The sequence below is a fragment of the Diaphorina citri genome, unplaced genomic scaffold (genome assembly GCF_000475195.1).
Source record: "Diaphorina citri unplaced genomic scaffold, Diaci psyllid genome assembly version 1.1 scaffold42, whole genome shotgun sequence".
Taxonomy (NCBI): Eukaryota; Metazoa; Arthropoda; class Insecta; order Hemiptera; family Psyllidae; genus Diaphorina; species Diaphorina citri.
In genome coordinates, this window is record NW_007377479.1 from 159,343 (window position 1) to 182,307 (window position 22,965).

Consider the following 22,965-nt stretch of genomic DNA (forward strand, 5'->3'; position numbering starts at 1 on the left):
TTGTATTTCCTGTTTCCCCACTTGGAAGATTGCTCCATAGTCTGAGGACTCGTAAATTCTGATTGGTTGAAATCAACTTAATCAACCAATGAGGAGTCGGTATTAATAATACTTGTGTCCTTGATGCCTCAGAAGCATATCTTGCCATAACATCCTATGATCTGTACGTGTAGGTATGTTATTAGATCCCACCTTGTTGAAATTTCCATCTGAAGGCATTAAAATTTCCATCTGCCATCTAACCCATGATATGGCAAGGTATGCTCTCTGTTTCAATATAAATCTACGGTTTTCTTTTGTTTCTCAAAAGCAGGAAACTGTTATTAGATCCCACCTTGTTAAAATTTCCATCTGAAGGCATTCTCTGCCATCTAACCCATGATATGGCAAGGTATGCTCTCTGTTTCAATATAAATCTACGGTTTTCTTTTGTTTCTCAAAACTTTTCGAAAGCAGGAAACTTTTCGATTTCATTTTGTACGATACATGTATAAATCTAGGAGTTTTTTAATATAAAAAATCTTCTCAATACCTCACAAATTTTAAATAAGTAAAAATCTTCAAGTGTTCTTTATTTCCGATTTTTCAAAGGGCTTTTTTCAGTCTAGAACAGTGACTTCCTAGCAGGAAACTTTTCGATTTCATTTTGTACGATACATGTATAAATCTAGGAGTTTTTTAATATAAGAAATCTTCTCAATACCTTACAAATTTTAAATAAGTAAAAATCTTCAAGTGTTCTTTATTTCCGATTTTTCAAAGGGCTTTTTTCAGTCTAGAACAGTGACTTCCTACTAGCGGCCCGCCAAACCATTTTTGTGGCCCGCGAAGCTTTTAGGATGGGCCCCTTTAGGCTTAATTTTTGGACTCCGAAAATGGAGCATCCACCCCCTCAAGAAAGTCCTGGATATCAGTCTAGAACAGTGACTTCCTACTAGCGGCCCGCAGGCCACATGTGACCCGCCAAACCATTTTTGTGACCCGCGAAGCTTTTAGGATGGGCCCCTTTAGGCTTAATTTTTGGACTCCGAAAATGGAGCATCCACCCCCTCAAGAAAGTCCTGGATAAAGAAAATGATTGTTCCCGTATTAGGGTTTGCAAATTTTTTCACTCATTCCCCCATTTATTTCCCGAAACCTTTGTTTTTTCACCATTCCGCCTTAGATCCCTTGAATTTTTGGGAACGGGTCTTAAGGACCGAACGTTACGAGTGTCATACCTCCTCCCCAATCATATCACAACTTTATCCTCCGGAATGGCCGCATTGGGTACAGGGTCGCGGTGAGGAATGGCTTTCAATTTCTCCAAATACTCCTTGGGAAGTCCGGTTTCCACCGCACCCTGTACTATCACTTCATGGTAGAGTTGAGACGGGTACCGTGCCTCCGGCAGAGGGGTCTGTTTTTCCGGATTGCCACAGAGGTGGTAGCTACGACATTTGACCGTTTGGTTGTCAATGAGGACATCAGGTTCGATCACTTGATACCAGTTTATGTGCACACCTTCTTGGCTGCAAGAGAAACGGAGAGATTTTTCAGAACTATTCGGGCAGAGATTCGTAGCTTAACCCATCCTTTAGGGCTGTCTAGCCCCTACACCTAAGCTTCAGATTCGGCTTTTTGTGTATGGAGTTAAGCTAAAAGATTCGGGCAGGATAAACAAGGTGTATTCTATTCTATTACATTCCGTGTCCATGAGTAGGCTTGGTACCTACATACATATCTTACGGTATTTATTTTCTTGCTTCAATTATCCTCTCTCTTTATCCTCTCTTCCTTTCATCCGAAATACACTCCTTTTCACAATCAACCATGCTCATGCAATTCTTTTTCTTTTCTTCTATGAATAAAAGTATTTCTTTTCTTTCTTCAATTATCAGCTTTTTCCTTTGTTGCTTCAAATATCTTCTTTTCTTTCTTTCTTCCGAAATAAACGTCTTTTTTCTTTCGATCATGCAATTCTTTTTCCTTTCTTCTATTAATAAAATGAGAGGAAGCTATAAAGACACTACTTCGAAAAAGATCAAAATGAGTTCGCGGTTCTCAGGACGTTGGTTCTCGTTATCTTTGGCTCAAATTTTGCAGAGGAGTTCGATAATTTATGACGATCAAAAATATCCATGGGTTAAAAAACACCAACATCAACACACACAAAAAAAAGTTACCCGAACACAACACTTTGCATTAATAAACTCAAATTACTTACTTGTCAAGATTGTCCATATCCTTGGAGTCAATTTCCCAAATGGCTCCCCAAACTTCCTCACCCTTATCGGGAACAACAGTGGCTACAGCTCCCTTCCATCTCTCGGAAAATCGACCGAAGTCCAACCGGTAGTCCTGCAAAAAAATCAGGGAATGAGCTTTAAGTTACGTACTTACATTGCCAGCCTAGTTAGCTTGGTTGGTAGAGTGTCTGCCTTGTAAGCGCTAGGCCGCAGGTCCAATTCCCGCCGGGGGCAGATATTGTCCTGATGGGATAGTGTTTGTTCTAAGAAAGGCTGGCTTTCTCCTATCCTGTCTTCCTTCCCTCCTCGATTTCGGGATGATAAGACCTTAGTAGTTACAGTTCCCTCTATCAAACCTCTTTAAAAAAATCAATAAAATTAGTAAAAAAAATAATAAAAATAAAATCCTAAGTTCTTCTCACCTTAAGAAGTCCCACTCCTTTTCTTTTAGCTGATGGATTGTTGACATGGATACGTTTAGAGTTGAGATTGCTCCCGTATGCAAAGTACAGGAATGTGTCATTGGCAGTCTTAACATTACTTGTGTTCACAGCCGAATCAGTGGAGCTCATTGTATGAGACACACTGGATCTAACCTGGATTGAATTTGAATTGAATATTGAATTAAATGAATTTAAATTGAATTGAATTAAATGAATTAAAATTTGAATGGAATTGGGAAAAAATCAATTTCACAGACTCTAGGATAAACTACCCATAATTTATTTAAAACCTTAGCAAATAAATGGAAAAAAAATTGAAACAGAAGACTTGGCTGGAGACACTTGACAGAAGAATGACTTTATGACTATAAAAACTAGAGTAGCTACATAACTAGGGCAACTGCTATTTGCTCCTTATCATAAGTAGGTAATTCTAGAATTTCTAGATAAAATAAAACTATTTCTACTGACAATTAGCTGACACTTGAACTCATTTGACCCTGTTTAAGTGTCCCAATAAAAAGTAAAAGGTCAATATGAAGAAAATTTTACAATCTATTTCTTAAAAAAAAAAAAAAAAAAAACAAAAAAAAGTTTAGGAATTTTTTTCCTTTTAAAAAAACCCCCCTTTTTTTTACCCAGAACAGATTAAAACTTTGACTCCAAGAGAGTCACACTAAACAACGATGTCAAACGAAATGACAAAACGATAGACGGCAAGACAGAATGCAATTGATTAGACTTTTGACTGTGTTTTTCTCTCTTCCAGGATTCAAAACATGAAAACGATCGACGGCAAGCCAGAATTCAAAGGAGCGTTCGACGTGCTCGGCAAAGTCATAAAACAAGAAGGTGTCCTTGCCCTGTGGAAAGGTTTCATGCCCTACTTCCTTCGAATAGGTCCGCACACGGTACTGACCTTTATATTCCTCGAACAAATGTGCATCTTCTATAACAAAAAGTTTATGGGAAACACCTCAGGCAAGGGGAGCGGTATGTAAGATCAAGAAATTGAGATTGGTCGTACGCGCACAATGTTGGAAAATGAACCGAGTATTTTTCTTGTGAAATTATAACTGAGGTTGTGGTTATGTACCGGGTGGGGGAAGGCAAGGTTGGTAATAATATCCCAGGGTTGTCCAACCTTTGTGCACCCGAGGGCCACAAGAGACCAAGGTAGAGAGTTGGCAGGCCGCAAAGAAGAGACACATCCAAAAGATAGTTTAATTGGTTTTTCACATGCTTCATAGTAAAAAAAAAGCACTTTTGCACATGTATGAACTACCAAACATTGATGTAATCTTCAGTCCTAGAGTTTCCGGGCCACATGCAGCCTGTGGGCCATGGGTTGGACAACCCTGCAATATCCTATCTCACCTCGTCCAAGCTCATCTCAACCCGGTACATAACCACAGGCTCAGGCCTGTGTGGACAGTTGAGTGAGTACCAACCAGAGATACCATTACAAGTTCAAAAGACAAGAGGTCTTACAATGACTTAGCAGGTAAAAGACTTATAATGCTGTGATGGCAACAAAGTTGTGATTAAAACAGTTGGTACAAAAATCAATTTTTTTTAGCTACACAGATCATGGAAGGACAGTCTTTGTTCAATCAACAATTCTTTCTCAACACTATAGGTTCCATATACTTATTGTAGAAAAAGTAAAAATAAATGGGGATCAAATGCCCCCTGAATATCCATCAATTTGTTGGTTCCTGGTTTCCACAGATGCGCTAGGCCGCGGGTTCGATTCCCGCCGGGGGTGGATTTTATCCTGAAAGGATAATGTTCGTTCTCGGAACGGCTGGCTTTCTTCAATCCTGCCTTCCTTCTCCCTTCGATTTCCGGACGATAAAACCTTCGTTGTTACAGTTCCCCCTATCAAACCTTTTGAAAAAAATTGTCGAGTTAAAACTCGGAACTCACTTTGTTTTCAGTCGGATCCTTTTCTCCTCTAATCCTCACAAAAAATTCCCCTCATCCTAAAGACCCATTCCCACTTGTGAGTTTCACACGATTTCTTTCCGAATGTCCTGTAGGTAATGTAATTTAAATGAGAGTGTGTGTTTCCACTTACATTGTTTTCAGTCAGATCCTTTTCTCCTCTAATCCTCACAAAAAATTCCCCTCATCCTTAAGGCCCATTCCCACTTGTGAGTTTCACACGATTTCTTTCCGAATGTCCTGTAGGTAATGTAATTTAAATGAGAGTGTGTGTTTCCACTTACACACGACACGATTTTTGTTCCGAACAACACAAAATGTCCTTAATAATAATAATATTGAAGTTTATTTTATGTCACATTAACAATAAAATGTTCTTTTGGAATAAATCCCTTTAAGTACTAGAGTACTCGGGTTCGATTCCCATCCGGGGTGGATTTCATCCTGTTTGTTCTCGGAACGTCTAGCTTTCTCTTATCCTGTCTTACTTCTCTCTTCGATTTCCGGACGATAAAACCTTCATTGTTACAGTTCCCCCTATCAAACCTTTTGAAAAAAATTGTCGAGTTAAAACTCGGAAGTCACATTGTTTTCAGTCAGATCCTTTTCTCCTCTAATCCTCACAAAAAATTCCCCTCATCCTAAAGGCCTATTCCCACTGTCTTGTGAGTTTCACACGATTTCTTTCCGAATGTCCTGTAGGTAATGTAATTTAAATGAGTGTGTGTTTCCACTTACACACGACACGATTTTTGTTCCGAACAACACAAAATGTCCTTGCGGTTTGTCCTTGTAGGTAGAGTTTCACACGATTTTTTTTTTTTTTTTTTAAATGTCTTTTAGGCAATGTAATTTAAATGAGAGTGTTCCCACTTACACACGACACGATTTTTTTCCGAAGTTGGGAACGGGTCTTGAGGACCGAAGGTTACGAGTGTCATACCTCATCCCCAATCATATCACAACTTTATCCTCCGGAATCGCCGCATTGGGTACAGGGTCGCGGTGAGGAATAGCTTTCAATTTCTCCAAATACTCCTTGGGGAGTCCGGTTTCCACCGCACCCTGTACTATCACTTCATGGTAGAGTTGAGACGGGTACCGTGCCTCCGGCAGAGGGGTTTGTTTTTCCGGATTGCCACAGAGGTGGTAGCTACGACATTTGACCGTTTGGTTGTCCATGAGAACATCAGGTTCGATCACTTGATACCAGTTTATGTGCACACCTTCTTGGCTGCAAGAGAAACGGAGAGATTTTTCAGTCCTATTCGGGCATAAAAAGAGTTCGAGTCCCGTTTCATCTATTCAGTTATTTTCAAGTGAAAAGTGTTCTAGAATTTTCATAAGCCTTTGTTCAACAGTTTTTTTCAGTTTCTCATTTGTTTTTTCGCCGAGTATTGATTTCTTCAAAACCAGTAAGTAGCGTTTCAAGAAAAACCCTTCTTCCTTCAATCTTTTGCATGTCATTTGCCTCAACGTATGCTCTGCCCAATATTGATCAAACGTAAGCCCTATAGATCTCTTTTTTCTTTTGAATGTGGGTCAGATTGCATGATGTTTTTTCGCCGAGTATTGATTTCTTCCAAACCAGTAAGTAGCGTTTCAAGAAAAACCCTTCTTCCTTCAATCTTTTGCATGCCTCAACGTATGCTCTGCCCAATATTGATCAAACGTAAGCCCTATAGATCTCTTTTTTCTTTTGAATGTGGGTCAGATTGCATGATTTGTTTCTTTGCCGAGTATTGATTTCTTCAAAACCAGTAAGTAGCGTTTCAAGAAAAACCCTTCTTCCTATCTTCCTTCAATCTTTTGCATGTCATTTGGCTCAACGTATGCTCTGCCCAATTTTGATCAAACGTAAGCCATATAGATCTTTTTTTTTTTTTCTTTTGCATGTGGGTCAGATTGTATGATAGCTGTAAACTTGGTGTACATTCACAAAAATGCTGAAAAATGTTTGGAAGCTGTTAGGATTGCAGTATTGTGAGGGCATGCAGTGTGCCTCCTGTGGTTTCTAGGTCAAACTGGGAGGTGGACAGATTACTTTTACAAAGTTGTTTTTGGTTACTCCTTGTACTGTTTCTACTTAAAACTGTTCCTGGGTATACTTAGCACAGTGAAATGTGATTTGTCACCAATCCTGAAAGGTGTGGTGTTGGTGTCCCTTATGTAGTAAAAGAGGTGTCCCCTTGTGTAAAAAGATACAATGCAAATGACAAATTCAGGAATGGTCACAGAAATGTGTCCTGAAAGCTACAGTGTTTAGGTGGCACAAAAGATTGTAGACTGGGGGTCTACGATCACATCTTGCAATCATGTAAGAATGCCTTGCAAGTATCCGAGCATGCTTTGAGAAATTGAGACTTAGCTCAAACCATCTTGGAGTGTTGTGAGATTAAGAAACTCTTCAACATGAATTTGAAGCCCTGTAGGTAAATAGGTCACAGTAAGGCTCAAGTTATGAACAACCATGTGAGCTGTGAGAGTGATAATTCACATTTTCACATTGGTGTGGTCACAACAAACACATATTTTTCTTTGAAATTGAAAATATTGCCCTATTGGTGATTTGGAGAGGGAAAATCTCCTGGGGATGCCCAGGGGTCCCTCAGGATCCCTGGGCCCTTTGCTCTAAATACTGCCCTGGCTTCAGACTATTGTAACAAAGTCCTAAAATGCATGCTGAATTTCTCTTATGTATAACAAAGCATTACTTCATATTTATGTTTAGAGGTTTGATATTATGTCATTACTTACTTTTGTGAGGTGCAAAATCCAAAGTGTAGAATTCTTCAAGGAATAGGGCCTGATAAGTATTTTGGTAGTTTATTAGTGCTTGGAAACTGCCTGTTCATAAAACCTACCACAATTTGAGATACCAAGTTCTGGTTAATCTAGTTCTAGATGGCTTGGTGGATTGTTCTAGATCAGGGTTTCTCAAAGTGTGCACCGCGGTGCCCCAAGATGATTTTGGGGCACCACAAGACATTTCCAGGTTTTTTTTTTTATATGTAAATTCAAACTTAAGTATTGAAAAAATTCAGGGGAAAAAAATAAAAAAATAATATGTATGTCTGAGGATTTGAACCACATACCTCACAATTACAAGGCCAGGGTTATTACCGTTGAACCCGATGACATTGAGGTGGCTAATTTGAGTTAAGCATTTTTTGTATCTTCTTATTTCCAGCATCAACCAATCAAATGACAGCATTTCATTCGGTCGCCCAATCAGAACCGGCCACATCTCGTTTATCAGTAGAAAATTTGGCTGCTGCTGTCGTGGAAAAATCTCCGGCATTCCAGTTTGTTGTAAAGTCCCGTCATTTCTGTTCCGTTCATTGATAAAAAGAGTTCGAGTCCCGTTTCATCTATTCAGTTATTTTCAAGTGAAAAGTGTTCTAGAATTTTCATAAGCCTTTGTTCAACAGTTTTTTTCAGTTTCTCATTTGTTTTTTCGCCGAGTATTGATTTCTTCCAAACCAGTAAGTAGCGTTTCAAGAAAAACCCTTCTTCCTTCAATCTTTTGCATGTCATTTGCCTCAACGTATGCTCTGCCCAATATTGATCAAACGTAAGCCCTATAGATCTCTTTTTTCTTTTGAATGTGGGTCAGATTGCATGATAGCTGTAAACTTGGTGTACATTCACAAAAATGCTGAAAAATGTTTGGAAGCTGTTAGGATTGCAGTATTGTGAGGGCATGCAGTGTGCTTCCTGTGGTTTCTAGGTCAAACTGGGAGCTGGGAGGTGGATAGATTACTTTTACAAAGTGGTTTTTGGTTACTCCTTGTACTGTTCCTACATAAAACTGTTCCTGGCTGCACTCAGCACAGTGAAATGTGATTTGTCACCAATCCTGAAAGGTGTGGTGTTGGTGTCCCTTATGTAGTAAAAGAGGTGTCCCCTTGTGTAAAAAGATACAATGCAAATGACAAATTCAGGAATGGTCACAGAAATGTGTCCTGAAAGCTACAGTGTTTAGGTGTCACAAAAGATTGTAGACTGGGGGTCTACGATCACATCTTGCAATCATGTAAGAATGCCTTGCAAGTATCCGAGCATGCTTTGAGACTTTGCTCAAACCATCTTGGAGTGTTGTGAGATTAACAAACTCTTGAACATGAATTTGAAGCCCTGTAGGTAATTAGGTCACAGTAAGGCTCAAGTTATGAACAACCATGTGAGCTATGAGAGTGTTAAAGGCCTAGACACACCAAAACCGCACGATTTTTATTTTGCGGCTGCCGCGCGGCAACCAAGCGATTTTTTTCTTGCGATGAATTTCAACTCAAGTTATGAACAACCATGTGAGCTATGAGAGTGTTAAGAATTCACATTTTCACATTGGTGTGTTCACAACAAATACATATTTTTCTTTGGGTTTGGAATTGAAAATATTGCCCTATTGGTGATTTGGAGAGGGGAAATCTCCTGGGGATGCCCAGGGGTCCCTCAAGATCCCTGGGCCCTTTGCTCTAAATACTGCCCTGGCTTCAGACTATTGTAACAAAGTCCTAAAATGCATGCTGAATTTCTCTTATGTATAATAAAGCATTACTTCATATTTATGTCATGGTAGAGGTTCAATATTATGTCATTACTTTTGTGAGGTACAAAATCCGAAGTGTAGAATTCTTCAAGGAATAGGGCCTGATAAGTATTTTGGTAGTTTATTAGTGCTTGGAAACTGCCTGTTCATAAAACCTACCACAATTTGAGATACCAAGTTCTGGTTAATCTAGTTCTAGATGGCTTGGTGGATTGTTCTAGATGACAGATTACAAAACCTCAAAACACTTGTGTCAATAATTAAACATGGGGGAGTACCAGTTCTTTCTCCTATCCTGGCTTCCTTCTCTCCTCGATTTCGGGATGATAAGACCTTAGTAGTTACAGTTCCCTCTATCAAACCTCTTTAAAAAAATCAATAAAATTAGTAAAAAAAATAATAAAAATAAAATCCTAAGTTCTTCTCACCTTAAGAAGTCCCACTCCTTTTCTTTTAGCTGATGGATTGTTGACATGGATACGTTTAGAGTTGAGATTGCTCCCGTATGCAAAGTACAGGAATGTGTCATTGGCAGTCTTAACATTACTTGTGTTCACAGCCGAATCAGTGGAGGTCATTGTATGAGACACACTGGATCTAACCTGGATTGATTTTAAATTGAATTAAATGAATTAAAATTGGGGAAAAAATCAATCTCACAGACTCTAGGATAAACTACTCATAATTTATTTAAAACCTTAGCAAATAAACAGAGAAAAAAAAACTAGAAACAGACTTGGCTGGAGACACTTGACAGAAGAATGACTTTATGACTATAAAAACTAGAGTAGCTAATAGCTAGGGCAACTGCTATTTGCTCCTTATCATAAGTAGGTAATTCTAGAATTTCTAGATAAAATAAAACTATTTCTACTGACAATTAGCTCTCATTGTATGAGACACACTGGATCTAACCTGGATTGAATTTAAATTGAATTGAATTAAATGAATTAAAATTTGAATGGAATTGGGAAAAAATCAATTTCACAGACTCTAGGATAAACTACCCATAATTTATTTAAAACCTTAGCTAATAAACAGAGAAAAAAAAACTAGAAATAGACTTGGCTGGAGACACTTGACAGAAGAATGACTTTATGACTATAAAAACTAGAGTAGCTACATAACTAGGGCAACTGCTATTTGCTCCTTATCATAAGTAGGTAATTCTAGAATTTCTAGATAAAATAAAACTATTTCTACTGACAATTAGCTGACACTTGAACTCATTTGACCCTGTTTAAGTGTCCCAATAAAAAGTAAAAGGTCAACATGAAGAAAATTTTACAATCTATTTCTTAAAAAAAAAACAGTCTAGGTATTTTTTTCCCTATTACAAAACACCCTCTTTTTTTTTACCTGAGAACAGATTAAAATTGACTCCAAAAGAGTCACACTAAACAACTTTGTCAAACGAAATGACAAAATGTTAGACATGACAGGGGGAAAAACAGTCACTTGAATATGAAAAAAGGAATTAAATATCAGTGGCTTGGCAGTTTAGGTAACGTAATGAATGTAATGATAAGGTTACAGTAGGACAAATATTAACAGCATCAAGTAACAACATTAATCTTCTTATCAGTAGCTGAGAGATAATGGGAGAATTTATTCAAGCAGCATCCATGGCTCAGAGGTTATTCAACAGGCTTGGACTTCATAGGTCCTGGGTTCAATTCCCAGCAGTTTTTTTTTTTTTTTTTTTTTTTTTTTTTATTTTGCCCTGCCCCTACATAGCCTATGGCAAGACAAGGTGAAAGTTTTAGCAAAGCAATTGAAAACTTTCTGCATTTTGGCTGAGATTTTTTTCCTTCAAAAGAGAGAGGTTGCATAGTACCTATTGGTCACCCTGTTGCCTTTTGCCACATGTTTTGTAGGTAATTTCTTGAATAGATCAGTTGCACTTACTTGGGTGATGTTTCAAAGCCATAGAGCAGGAAAAATGAGGAGCAACGGAATTTTTCTTTTTCTTCTACAACTTCTAGATCCCAGATAAATCAATTAAAAAAATGCAAGTAAATCTTGAACTTTGATGTCACAGCATACGCTCCCGTAGGCAATGACGTCACATCAAATGTCCCAAGCAAAGCTCCCTCGCAGGCAACACATTAATGTGTTTGTGCACATACGTTTCTGCACAGTTCTTTCTGCTCCTCCGCTAGCGTGCTTGCATAGTGGCGCTACCTAACGGACGAATTTTCAACCTTTTACAGTTATTTTTTCGGAGTTTTGACCTCAGATTTGGATTTCTCCCAACTTTTTACATAGGAATTGTCCATTTATTTATAATTTTTAACCATTTGCAACTGCTCCAGTGTAAGTAGGTACTCCTGAGCCTCATTCCTTTTCCCCCTCCTCTCAACCCCTCTTCTTCCTTTTCCTCCTCCTTTTCTGTCTCCTCCCTTTTCTTTTCTTTCTTGTCAAATTTTTCTTTTTCCTTCTACCTTTTCTTCCTCTTTCCTCCCCTCTTTCTCCTACTCCAAACCTCTCTCCTCCTTTTACTCCATATCTTTCTTCTCTTCCTTCATTTGTTCTCTCTTCCCCTTCCATCTCTCTATCTCTCCTCCTCCTCTTTCATTTTCTTCTTATATTTTCCTCTTGATTTCTTCCTCCTACTCCTCCTCCCCTCCCCTCTTCTCTTTCCTCCTCCTTCTTCATTTTCACCTCTTTCTCCCGTTCCTCTCTAGTCATATTTTCCTCTCCCCCTTTGCTTCTGAGAAGAATCCTCAATCTCATAAATTTAAACCTGCTCTGATTCGCAGACAACTGACCGATCCAAAGCATGAAGTTGTCCTTCTCTTTTCTTCATATACTTCCCTCTTCACCTCCTCTTTCTCTTTCTTCTCCTCCTCCTCCTCCTTCTCCTCCTCCTCCTCCTCCTCTTGTTCTCTCTCCTATACCAACTGTTACTCCCTCTCTTCTTATATTTTCCGAGAATTTTCTTCTGATTTTCCTATTTTTATTTTTTAAGCAATACCTACTTATGTTCCCTCTGGGCTGGGAGCACTAAGTTAACCTCAGAGAGGTAACTTTAACCTGATATGTTTCGCAGACGTCTGACCGTTTCAAAGCATGAAGTTGTTGGGAGCGTTCGTCGTCACGCTGGTGGTGGCGGTGGCCATCGCCAAAGAAGAGAAAAACGGCGTTTTTTGTCATAATAATACAAACTATTCTATTTTATTTTCAGACAAGGAACCAAGTCGTGGTGTTAACCCTGATGAGGCGGTGGCTTATGGCGCTGCTGTACAAGCTGGAGTATTGAGCGGAGAGCAAGACACTGACGCTATTGTGCTGCTGGACGTTAATCCTTTGATCCCCGCTGTGGACGCGCACTAACGCTCGCTAGGCTGTTGACTGATCAAGCGAAAAACACGACACTACCACACTACGGTTTTGCGCCTAGCGCTAAAGCTACCTGACTTTATAGCGTGGGTGCGGCGATAGCAAGTTGAATGCACCTGTTCCCCATGGATCACTGAAGTTAAGTAATGTGAATTTTTTAATCTGTGAGTTAAAAAAAACTCAAGCCTCAATGTCCTTCTGGAAAAAAACTCCAACCTTAAACGGGGGGCGAGGGGGGATGGGGACCTGAAAAGTGTGACCACAGCCTACAATCTTCACTTGCGTCACTTTCCCTTTTGAATTTGCCGCGTCACCTAACAGTACTCATCGATCAGTCGACGTGGTCCAATCAGATTCGAGACACGCATAAATAGACTCCCGTCAACCAATCAAATGACAGCATGTCATTCGGTCGCCCAATCAGAACCGGCCACATCTCGTTTATCAGTAGAAATTTGTAGAAATTTTGGCTGCTGCTGTCGTGGAAAAATCTCCGGCATTCCAGTTTGTTAATAGAGCTCGTGTGACGGTAATTTGGGCACATGTGTTCAATGCAAGGTAATTTAAAGCCCGTTCACACTTGTCCGGGGGAAAAAATCGTGTCGTGTGAACACTCTCACTTAAATTACATTGCCTACAGGACATTTGGAGAAAAAAAAATCGGATAAAACTCACAAGTTGGAACGGGCTCGTAGAGGAATTTAACTTGATTTGTTTTAATTTCTTCCATTTGTGTTCTAGGCACTCGTCTGATCGGTGATGCAGCTAAGAATCAGCTGACTACCAATCCTGAGAACACAGTGTACGATGCTAAGCGTTTGATTGGACGTGACTGGACAGATGCCACTGTACAGGTATGCATTGCACTTGTATTATACTCGACAATTTCAGCATCCTATTTGTCTGACATTTTTCAGCTAAATCTCCTTTAGGGATGAGCTTTTTTTTTTACATAACACCTTACGAAAATTCAGTTCCTAAGCAAAAGTGTGAAGGTGTAAACTAAAAAAAAAAAAAAAAAAAAAAGGAAAACCTGTTTGGACTCGGGGGCAGTTTTTTTTTTTCAGTTTTAAACAAACTATAACTGCATTACAAAAATAGGTACATAAGGTAGATTATGCTGTCAATAAATAATTTTAGTGGAAGTGGAATAAGTACTTACTTACGCGAACAGGAACCATATACATTATGTCTCAACTCTGAAACAGAATAGAGAAATACGGTCTTTCCTATTAAAACTCTCTTTTTGGAGACGCCCGAAAATTTTTTTTTTTTTTTTTTTTTTTTTTTTTTTAATAAATCACGGTTATTTTACATTTTTGAAGGGGAAATTAATTTTGACTGAACTTTTTTGATGTAGGTAGGTATCTTAATTGATTCAGAAATTAATTAAAAACAAAAACATAGCAACAAGCTATTTATTAGGTAGGTATTTATTTGTTTTTTTTTTTATGACCAGGATCGCAAGTTGAGTTTTCCTTTTCCTTTTTTTCTTTTCTTTTTAGGTTTTACAGAGGGAACTTCTGTAAGTGCAAGGGCCTTATTTTACCCAAAGCGAATTGAGTTCAAACGTGAATACTTAGGCGTCCTTTTCTCTTTGTTTCAGTCTGATATCAAGCACTTCTCATTCAATGTGAAGGAGAAGAACAGCAAGCCTCACATTGAAGTGAACACGGGTACCAGTGAAGGCACTAAGATCTTTGCCCCTGAAGAGATCTCCGCCATGGTCTTAGGTAAGCTATTCATCCGTTTTAGTATAGAATCGGCGGCATTCAACCTTTTTGAGCCGCGACCCTCCTGACAAAGGTATAATGTTTTCCGCGACCCCCCCCCCCTTTAATAAAAAAAATGGAGGAACTCAAGTTTTATTGTAAGAAATATTTAAAGAACATTTGGGGAAAATTCGAATAGTTAGATATTTGGCTCAATAAGATTATTTTCTCTTTCAGCCGCGACCCCCAGATTGAGGATTGATGGGTTACATTTGGTCTCTAGAATGTTTAGATATATCCTAAAAAGAACATTTACATAATTTGAGCGCCTGGGGCCGAAAGCTAAAGTTTTGAGAAATGCGAACTCCTTTTAATCCTTTTCGAAACTTTAAGCTTTTATTAATAACGACCGAACCTCTTCTCCTTTCCCAGGTAAGATGAAGGAGACGGCCGAGGCCTACTTGGGCAAGAAAGTCACCCATGCTGTCGTCACCGTTCCCGCCTACTTCAACGATGCCCAGCGTCAGGCCACTAAGGATGCCGGAGTGATTGCCCGGACTCACCGTGATGAGAATATCAACGAAGCCACGGGCCGCGGTCCATCGCTTATGGATTGGACAAGAAAGAAGGTACGATATTGGGGGTGTCTTTCCCCTATCTTTAAAAAAAAAAAAAAAAGGAAATGACAATAACTTGATAAACTGAAGTAGGGACCAAGAAAGAAAGGTAACCCATATTGGGGGCTTTTCCCTATCTTAAAAATAATAATTATAAATAAGCAAGTAGATGATAAACTGAGATAGACAAGAAAGAAGGTCCAATATTAAGTATTTCTTATCATAACACAATTGATGACTAGAAGGATGAAGAAAATGATGGGACCGATGGACTTGAAATCGCTCTATGTATGCAATTGAGAATATATATCCATTCCTTCAATTCTCATTAAATTTCTATAAAGACATTGAAAAAAGAGGATTAGATCCAATACTGGGGATAAACGAAAAAGATCAAAGATAGAACATGGTGGAGAGGCTTTTGTTCACAGTCAACCATTTCGTGGAACCGTACTTAAGATTTGATCATATGGACCTTCAATTCTCCGCGAACGTATCATAATATGTACAAAGGAATAGTGGGGTTTGTGTCCCGGGACTCCTCCCAGAGTAGTAAGATTTGACGAATTTTGGAGCCATGTTTTCTCCTAATCTCCACAATGTCCTTTCCTTCTCGGTTTTCAGGAGAGAAGGAACGTGCTTGTATTCGATCTGGGTGGGTGGTACTTTTGACGTGTCCCTCCTGACCATTGACAAGGGTGTGTTCGAGGTGTGTGTCACAAATGGGGACACTCATCCTGGGAGGTGAAAGATTTGACCAGGCGCGTCGTGGACCCACTTTGTCAAGCTGTACAAGAAAGAAGAAGGTGTGACGTTCTTTCGGTGGGCGGGGGGTCCCCAAAATTTTTTTTTTTTTTTTTTTTTTTTTTTTTTTTTGAAAATCGACCACAATAATAGTCTACTGCTGGATAAAGAGTCGTATTCAAGCACTATAAAAAAGCACTGGTTTTAAAAACATTGGAAAGTTATTAAAATTGGCCACAATACTAGGAGTTTCTGTTGGGGTAAATGGACTCTAGTTCTATTTGATCTGTATAAATAGCCATCTATCATGAATTATTTGTGGTGAAGCAATAGCCTCTTCACAACTTTGTGGGTATCACAGTATTACAAGTCTTTCATTTACTCAATCATCAGATTTATCATCCCTCCTTTCTTTGACTTGTATTGCCACCACTGGTCGCTACTCGATTGAACTAGCTGCTCAATTGTCCTCACGAGGCTGAGTGCACCCCGAACTCCAAGCACAGAGCCGAAAAAACTTCGAACCCGGGACTTCCGGCATGCAAGCCGAGTATGATACCCACTCGGCCTCGGAGGTTGCTGTGTATAAATACCCATTATTATTTTTCTTTGTCTTCCCTCCAGGCAAGGATCTGCGCAAGGACAAGCGTACCGTACAGAAGCTGCGTCGTGAGGTGGAGAAGGCCAAGCGAGCCCTCTCCATATAAATAACCATTATTATTTTTCTTTTTCTTCCCTCCAGGCAAGGATCTGCGCAAGGACAAGCGTACCGTACAGAAGCTGCGTCGTGAGGTGGAGAAGGCCAAGCGAGCCCTCTCGTCTAACTTCCAGGTGAAGATTGAAATCGAGTCCTTCTTCGAGGGAGATGACTTCTCCGAGACTCTGACCCGGGCCAAGTTTGAAGAGTTGAACATGGATCTGTTCCGAGCCACCATGAAACCCGTGCAGAAGGTAAGATAAGACATTTTTACTGTACATAAACTATAACTTTGAAATTTTCGGGCAGTTTTTGGCTGGTTCAATTTGAACCAGAGGATTCAGGGGTTAACAAATGTCGCTCAAATTAAAAAAAAAAACTTCAATATTGCCCGCCGCAACAGATCTTAACTTTTAGAAATGAAATTGGTCTTAAAAGAGAGGAAATATTGTCTTCTATCTACACATCTAATTAGTTTTCTTTTAGCTTGCACATATTTTGTACCATGCTCAAATGCTTGAAGCAAGGTCGGGGTACCTGAAAAAAAGACAAAAAATGGCGGATATATCATTATATCAGTTATTCTGGGGATTTCGAAGAAATGTCCGGGGAACTTTTTGTAGCCCTTGACCTGTACTATTCGCCATTTTCGGCTTGACATAGCTTTGTGATACACCCTGTATAGCAGGGTACCTGAAAAAAAAGACAAAAAATGGCGGATATATCGGTTATTCTGGGTATTTCGAAGAAATGTCTGGGGAACTTTTTGTAGCCCTTGACCTGTACTATTCGCCATTTTCGGCTTGACATAGCTTTGTGATACACCCTGTATAGCACTAGAAATGAAAACAATTGTTTTATCTCAATTTTTTATTTATTTATTGATATTGTTTTTATGTTAAAGGTTTTGGAAGATGCGGATATGAACAAGAAGGATGTGGATGAGATTGTCCTGGTCGGTGGAAGTACGAGAATCCCCAAGGTGCAGCAACTGGTCAAGGAGTTCTTCAACAGTGAGTGGCACTTTTTTTTCGACCTTTTAATCGTTTTCAAGGGAATACAAGGGAAAACCCTTGGCCTACTTACAAGGGAAACCTCTGCGAATAATTTTTTCAACGGTTTCATACTCATCAGTTGTTTTATGCATAATGGGCCAAAGACAGGAAAATCGTGTTTTGATTTTAAACGTCTTTAAAGTACCTATTTGATTTCATTTGAAAAGTATTGGGATTTTTTTTTTTTTTTTTAACAAAAAATCGTGTAGGTGTCTTTTTGAATAGTTGAGATATTTGGCTGATTAGACCGAGAATGGATGAGATTATTTTACATCTTCTTCTTCCTAGCCTTTTCCTGTTTAATTAGAACGGCGTTTCTTGTCAGTCTCTTTTTTGACATAATAATATGAGATTAATTTGACATAATAATACAAACTATTCTGTTTTATTTTCAGACAAGGAACCAAGTCGTGGTGTTAACCCTGATGAGGCCGTGGCTTATGGCGCTGCTGTACAAGCTGGAGTATTGAGCGGAGAGCAAGACACTGACGCTATTGTGCTGCTGGACGTTAATCCTTTGACCATGGGTAAGAAAGAAGAAAACTTATAATAGTTATGAAGTCAGTGCCCTTACCTTCCCTTTTATTATTATTATTATTTTATTTTTTCCTTGCCTGTCATTGCAAGAAACCTACAAATAACGATAATAATAGAGTCTTGAGTGGAATGTAATAGGCGAGAGTAACGCCGAAGGCGTTCTCTAACACCCAACCTTTGGAGCTGGGCGGATTTAATCCTGAAGGGATAATGTTCGTTATCTGGCATTCTCCTATCCTGTCTTCCTTCTCTCTTCGATTTCGAGACGATAAGACCTTGGGTTCCATTATAGTTGACCGTGTTATAAGGTTGTAATTTCAAGCGCATGCGTTCCAAGTCCAGTTACAATTAATCTCATATGAACCTCGTACTTTTCCCTCCAGGTATCGAAACTGTGGGCGGCGTGATGACCAAGCTGATCCCACGTAACACGGTCATCCCCACGAAGAAATCCCAGATCTTCTCGACAGCCGCTGACAACCAGAACACCGTCACCATTCAAGTGTACGAGGGAGAGAGGCCCATGACTAAGGACAATCATCTGTTGGGCAAATTCGATCTGACGGGAATCCCCCCCGCACCGCGCGGTGTCCCTCAGATTGAGGTCACCTTCGAGATCGACGCTAATGGTATTCTGCAGGTGAGTTGTGTTGATTTGCTATTATTTTATAAAATTTACAACTATTTTGTACCAAATAGACCTTGTTTAGACTGCGGGAGTAAAGGGACTTTTTAGTCTCATTCTGGCAGTATAAACAGGGTATATTCTATTCTATTTGTTACTTCGGTGGTGTAGTGGTCAAGATGCTCGCCTGGTAAATAGTAGGGCGTGGGTTCTATCCCAGCCGATGTATGGAAGTTTATCGTCAATATAATTTGAGAATTTAACCACAATAATATGGCTTTCAGACAAGGTATTGTAGTCTGAAAAGGAACAAACAGTTATGCATATGATGTAAAAAAAAAAAGATTGTAAAGACTTGGTCAAGTTCAATTATTACTTATAATAGCTCACCCCTTAAGGGGATTTAGCAAAAAGGGTCTCAGTTCCCAGACAAGGCATTGAAAATATACGACTTATTCACCTCTGAATGTGTCTCCCCAGGTATCTGCTGAAGACAAGGGCACCGGTAACAAGGAGAAGATCGTCATCACCAACGATCAGAACAGACTCACGCCGGACGACATCGGTACACCTATTTTGTACCAAATAGACCTTGTTTAGACTGCGGGAGTAAAGGGACTTTTCAGTCTCATTCTGGCAGGATGAACAAGGTCTATTCTATTCTATCTGATACTTCGGTGGTGTAGTGGTCAAGATGCTCGCCTGGTAAATAGTAGGGCGTGGGTTCTATTCCAGCCGATGTATGGAAGTTTATCGTCACTATAATTTGAGAATTTAACCACAATAATATGGCTTTCAGACAAGGTATTGTAGTCTGAAAAGGAACGAACAGTTATGCATATGATGTAAAAAAAAAAAAGATTGTAAAGACTTGGTCAAGATCAATTATTACTTAAAATAGCTCACCCCTTAAGGGGATTTAGCTAAAAAGGGTCTCAGTTCCCAGACGAGGCATTGAAAATATACGACTTATTCATTTCTGAATGTGTCTCCCCAGGTATCTGCTGAAGACAAGGGCACCGGTAACAAGGAGAAGATTGTCATCACCAACGATCAGAACAGACTCACGCCGGACGACATCGATCGTATGATCAAGGACGCTGAGAAGTTTGCCGACGACGATAAGAAACTGAAGGAGAGAGTGGAGGCCAGAAACGAACTGGAATCCTATGCGTACTCGCTGAAGAATCAGCTCCAGGATAAGGACAAGCTAGGAGCCAAGGTAAGATATATTCATTTTCATGAATATCGTTTTGGATGAAATCTTGCAGATCAGTTTTTGGATCCGATTTTTTTTTTTTTTTTTTTTTTTTTTTATTTTTTTCATTTTAAACTCGACAGTTACCTTCTTTTCAGCCCAGGCCAGGACCGTATTGAAAACTTCGGAATTTATTTTTATTCCGATTTTTAAAGAGTTGTTATCTGATAGTTCCACTGAACTTGTTGCCACTGTGTTTTTTGACAAAATCAGGGAGATATTGACTAGTCAGTCCATTACTGTTGGCCTTATTTATTTTATTGTGTCTTGACGTTGTTACAAAAATTTTGTGTATAATATTTCACATTTATTTATAGTTTTTGCTTTGTTATTATTTTCTCTCTTTGAAGCATTCTGTTTTTTTCTCGTAGTTATATTATTTTGTAAATTATACGAATCGACAGCATAAAGCTGAAAAGAAGAACCCATAAGGCCCCCTTATAAATGAGGTGATTCACTTATGGGTGGTTCTTTTCTGCTCAATACTGTCCAAATATGATTAAATTCTAATTCCAACTCCCTTTCTCTTCCTGCAGATCACCGACGCCGAAAAGACCACCATGGAGGAGGCGATCGACGACAAGATCAAGTGGCTCGACGAGAACCAGGATGCGGACGCGCCCGAGTTCCAGAAGAAGAAGAAAGAACTCGAGGACGTGGTGCAGCCCATTATCGCCAAACTGTACCAGGGAGCTGGCGGTGCACCTCCCCCGCCCGGCGGTGATGCTGGCAAGGATGAGCTGTAAGCGAGAAGGCGAAATGATTTCGCGCGGGAGAGAGATTTTTTTCGCGGGAGACAGTCAGTTGCAATAGGATGGAGAGAAAAGAGAGAGTTACGAGTATGTGAATAGGAAAAAGAGAAGAAATAGGAGTGAATAAAAAAAAGGGTATTTCCAATTTTCCATAAAAAAAGATAAAGAGATATTTGTGTAGGAAAAGGAGAAAAGAAGGTTTATTTATATGAGGAAAAGAGAAGAGAGTAAATTTCACGTCAAAATTATCGCGAAAAGATGAGTTTTTAGAGAGATTGTGTGAGTGAAGCTGATGAAAAGCTTGAAATGTAATATAGTGAATCGATGTTTAAATATACAGCGGTACGCTTTTGATATGTGAATTTTTTATAAGACCATCTCATAATATCAAATTATTAACACAGGACAAGAATATAGACAGTAACACAACAGTTATCTGACTGAATGATGACCAGGCACCCAGGCAGTAAAGTAGATTTGTTAGAAATTATGTAAATGTACATACAATGATGGATATTCCAGCAGCAGGAGGTTGTTTCTGAAAGCTGCTTTTGCACTTTGGCAAATTTTTGTCCAAATTGGACTGCTTTAGGTAGAAAAGAACCATAGTTCTGGCATTTCCCCTTTTGGGTGGTCCTTTTTTGATTAATGCTGTCCAATTTTGTCACCTCTCTAGAGTCTCTAGTTTAGACTACTGAGAGTCAATCGTGCAATGGCCAATGTTTTCCTTTGTAATATCACGCATAATTTTGACCAAGTGCAAAACGTAAAGTTCTTTATGACATAAGCCTCCTGCTAATAAAGTGTGAGATTTGAAAAATAGAATTGTTTTTCCTGTCAGAAAGATCTTTTGGCAGTCTCCAGTTGATATAACTCAATGCCATGCGTTTTGTATGCCATGTCTTTTTTCCATGAAAGTTGATAATATGTTCCATTGTCTTGTAACATTTTCAATTTACTTTTCACAAATAAACGGACATTGGTCAGAGCTGTGTCATTTCTCGCACTTTATCTCGTGTAAATAAGTTTGTATATTTACATAATTGTAAGCACTAGAATGTTTTTTTTCCATGAAAGTTGATAATATGTTCCATTGTCTTGTAACATTTTCAATTTACTTTCCACAAGTAAACGGACATTGGTCAGAGCTGTGTCATTTCTCGCACTTTATCTCGTGTAAATAAGTTTGTATATTTACATAATTGTAAGCACTAGAAAGAAATGAATGTACCTTTACACATTACCTTTTGTAAGATGTCCAAATCCAAAGGTACGCACGTCATTCTGAGATTAGCTTTTTTAGAAAGTTGTTGTGTTAAGTTTCAAGACTGATACTATATTATTTTTTATCGGTACGCACGTCATTCTGAGATTAGCTTTTTTAGAAAGTTGTTGTGTTAAGTTTCAAGACTGATACTATATTATTTTTTATCGATTTTTTTATGGGCGCCACCCAGGGGCCGATTCTTGAAAGGGATAGTCTAGTTCACAAGCTAAAAGTGAATTAAATGTGGGGAAATTTTAGCAAAATCCTAAAAAACCTTCCCTCATTTACTGCAAAAGTACACTGTCACTTTCAAGAAGTGGTCTTAGGTATGGGATATCAAGTATCGATCGGTTCTTATCGAATATGGATCTTGTTTTTATAATATAAGATAATTATCGGCACCCATCGAATTCGAGAAATTTTGCAGTGTTCCCATTCTTTGAAATTTAATCAATGAAATATCAAGGTTATAATTTTAAACTATCGGACACTGCAAAATCTAATTGCTTGACTTATCCCTGCGCTTTGGATTGAGAGATTCCAAAAATATGTTTGTTTGTTCGATTGACCATCAGTTGACCATTGTCTCCGTTAGTTCTTTATTCGCGTTATCAATGTAAAAAATATTGTGTCAACCATTCAAGACTGCACGTAAAAAACTCTTCCCATTAATTCTTAATTCCTAACACAAAATACAAGATTAAGAGGAACTGCTGTATTATTGAAACCAGAATTAACAAAAATCAAAAGACACTACATCTATCTACCTATTATCGAATTTAACTAATAATAATCCTTTAGAGTTAACTAACTTACCCTTCAAGACTGCACGTAAAAAACTTAAGTTATTAGTTGAAGAGACAGAGATAGGACAAATTATTTTGAAGAGACTAAACCTAATTGTATGACTGTACATTACAATATATTACAATAATGCAGAAATAATTAAATAAATATATTATACCTAAAAAGAAACAGAAACAGAAAAAAAGAGGAAAAATAATATAATGAACTTTTTTAAAACACATAAACAAAGCATAAATACAGTAGAACCTCGATTATATCAACCTCCATTATATCAACTCTCTATTATATGAACTCCGAAAATCGGTTTTTTCCATAGAGGAAAAATAATATAATGAACTTTTTTAAAACACATAAACTAAGCATAAATACAGTAGAACCTCGA

At 38.7% G+C, this 22,965-nt stretch overlaps 2 protein-coding genes and 1 long non-coding RNA gene across 3 annotated transcripts in view; 2 read left to right on the top strand and 1 right to left on the bottom strand.

Annotated features, from left to right (window-relative positions):
• The window catches only part of LOC103513817 (endoplasmic reticulum chaperone BiP-like), a 30,908-nt gene extending 9,420 nt beyond the window's left edge, over positions 1–21,488 (top strand). The window contains 13 exon segments of the mRNA XM_008478667.3: positions 13,254–13,366; positions 14,119–14,245; positions 14,657–14,778; positions 14,780–14,821; positions 14,823–14,867; positions 15,469–15,498; positions 15,500–15,647; positions 16,328–16,536; positions 17,187–17,295; positions 17,733–17,864; positions 18,258–18,514; positions 19,497–19,721; positions 20,294–21,488. Of these exon segments, the coding sequence (XP_008476889.2) occupies positions 13,254–13,366; positions 14,119–14,245; positions 14,657–14,778; positions 14,780–14,821; positions 14,823–14,867; positions 15,469–15,498; positions 15,500–15,647; positions 16,328–16,536; positions 17,187–17,295; positions 17,733–17,864; positions 18,258–18,514; positions 19,497–19,721; positions 20,294–20,503 (1,769 nt within the window). The 3' untranslated portion in view covers positions 20,504–21,488.
• On the bottom strand, positions 1,213–10,712 carry LOC103513801 (gamma-glutamylcyclotransferase-like). The gene is made up of 4 exons (XM_008478649.3): positions 10,530–10,712; positions 2,651–2,824; positions 2,207–2,340; positions 1,213–1,511 (listed from the first exon to the last, which is right to left on the bottom strand). The coding sequence occupies exons 1-4, from the start codon at positions 10,605–10,607 to the stop codon at positions 1,232–1,234; spliced, it is 666 nt and encodes a 221-aa protein (XP_008476871.1). The 5' UTR covers positions 10,608–10,712; the 3' UTR covers positions 1,213–1,231.
• On the top strand, positions 7,892–12,273 carry LOC113469352. Its single transcript, XR_003392802.1, has 2 exons — positions 7,892–8,103; positions 12,223–12,273. It is a non-coding gene; the product is annotated as an uncharacterized LOC113469352 (long non-coding RNA).
• Positions 21,489–22,965: the final 1,477 nt, after the last annotated feature.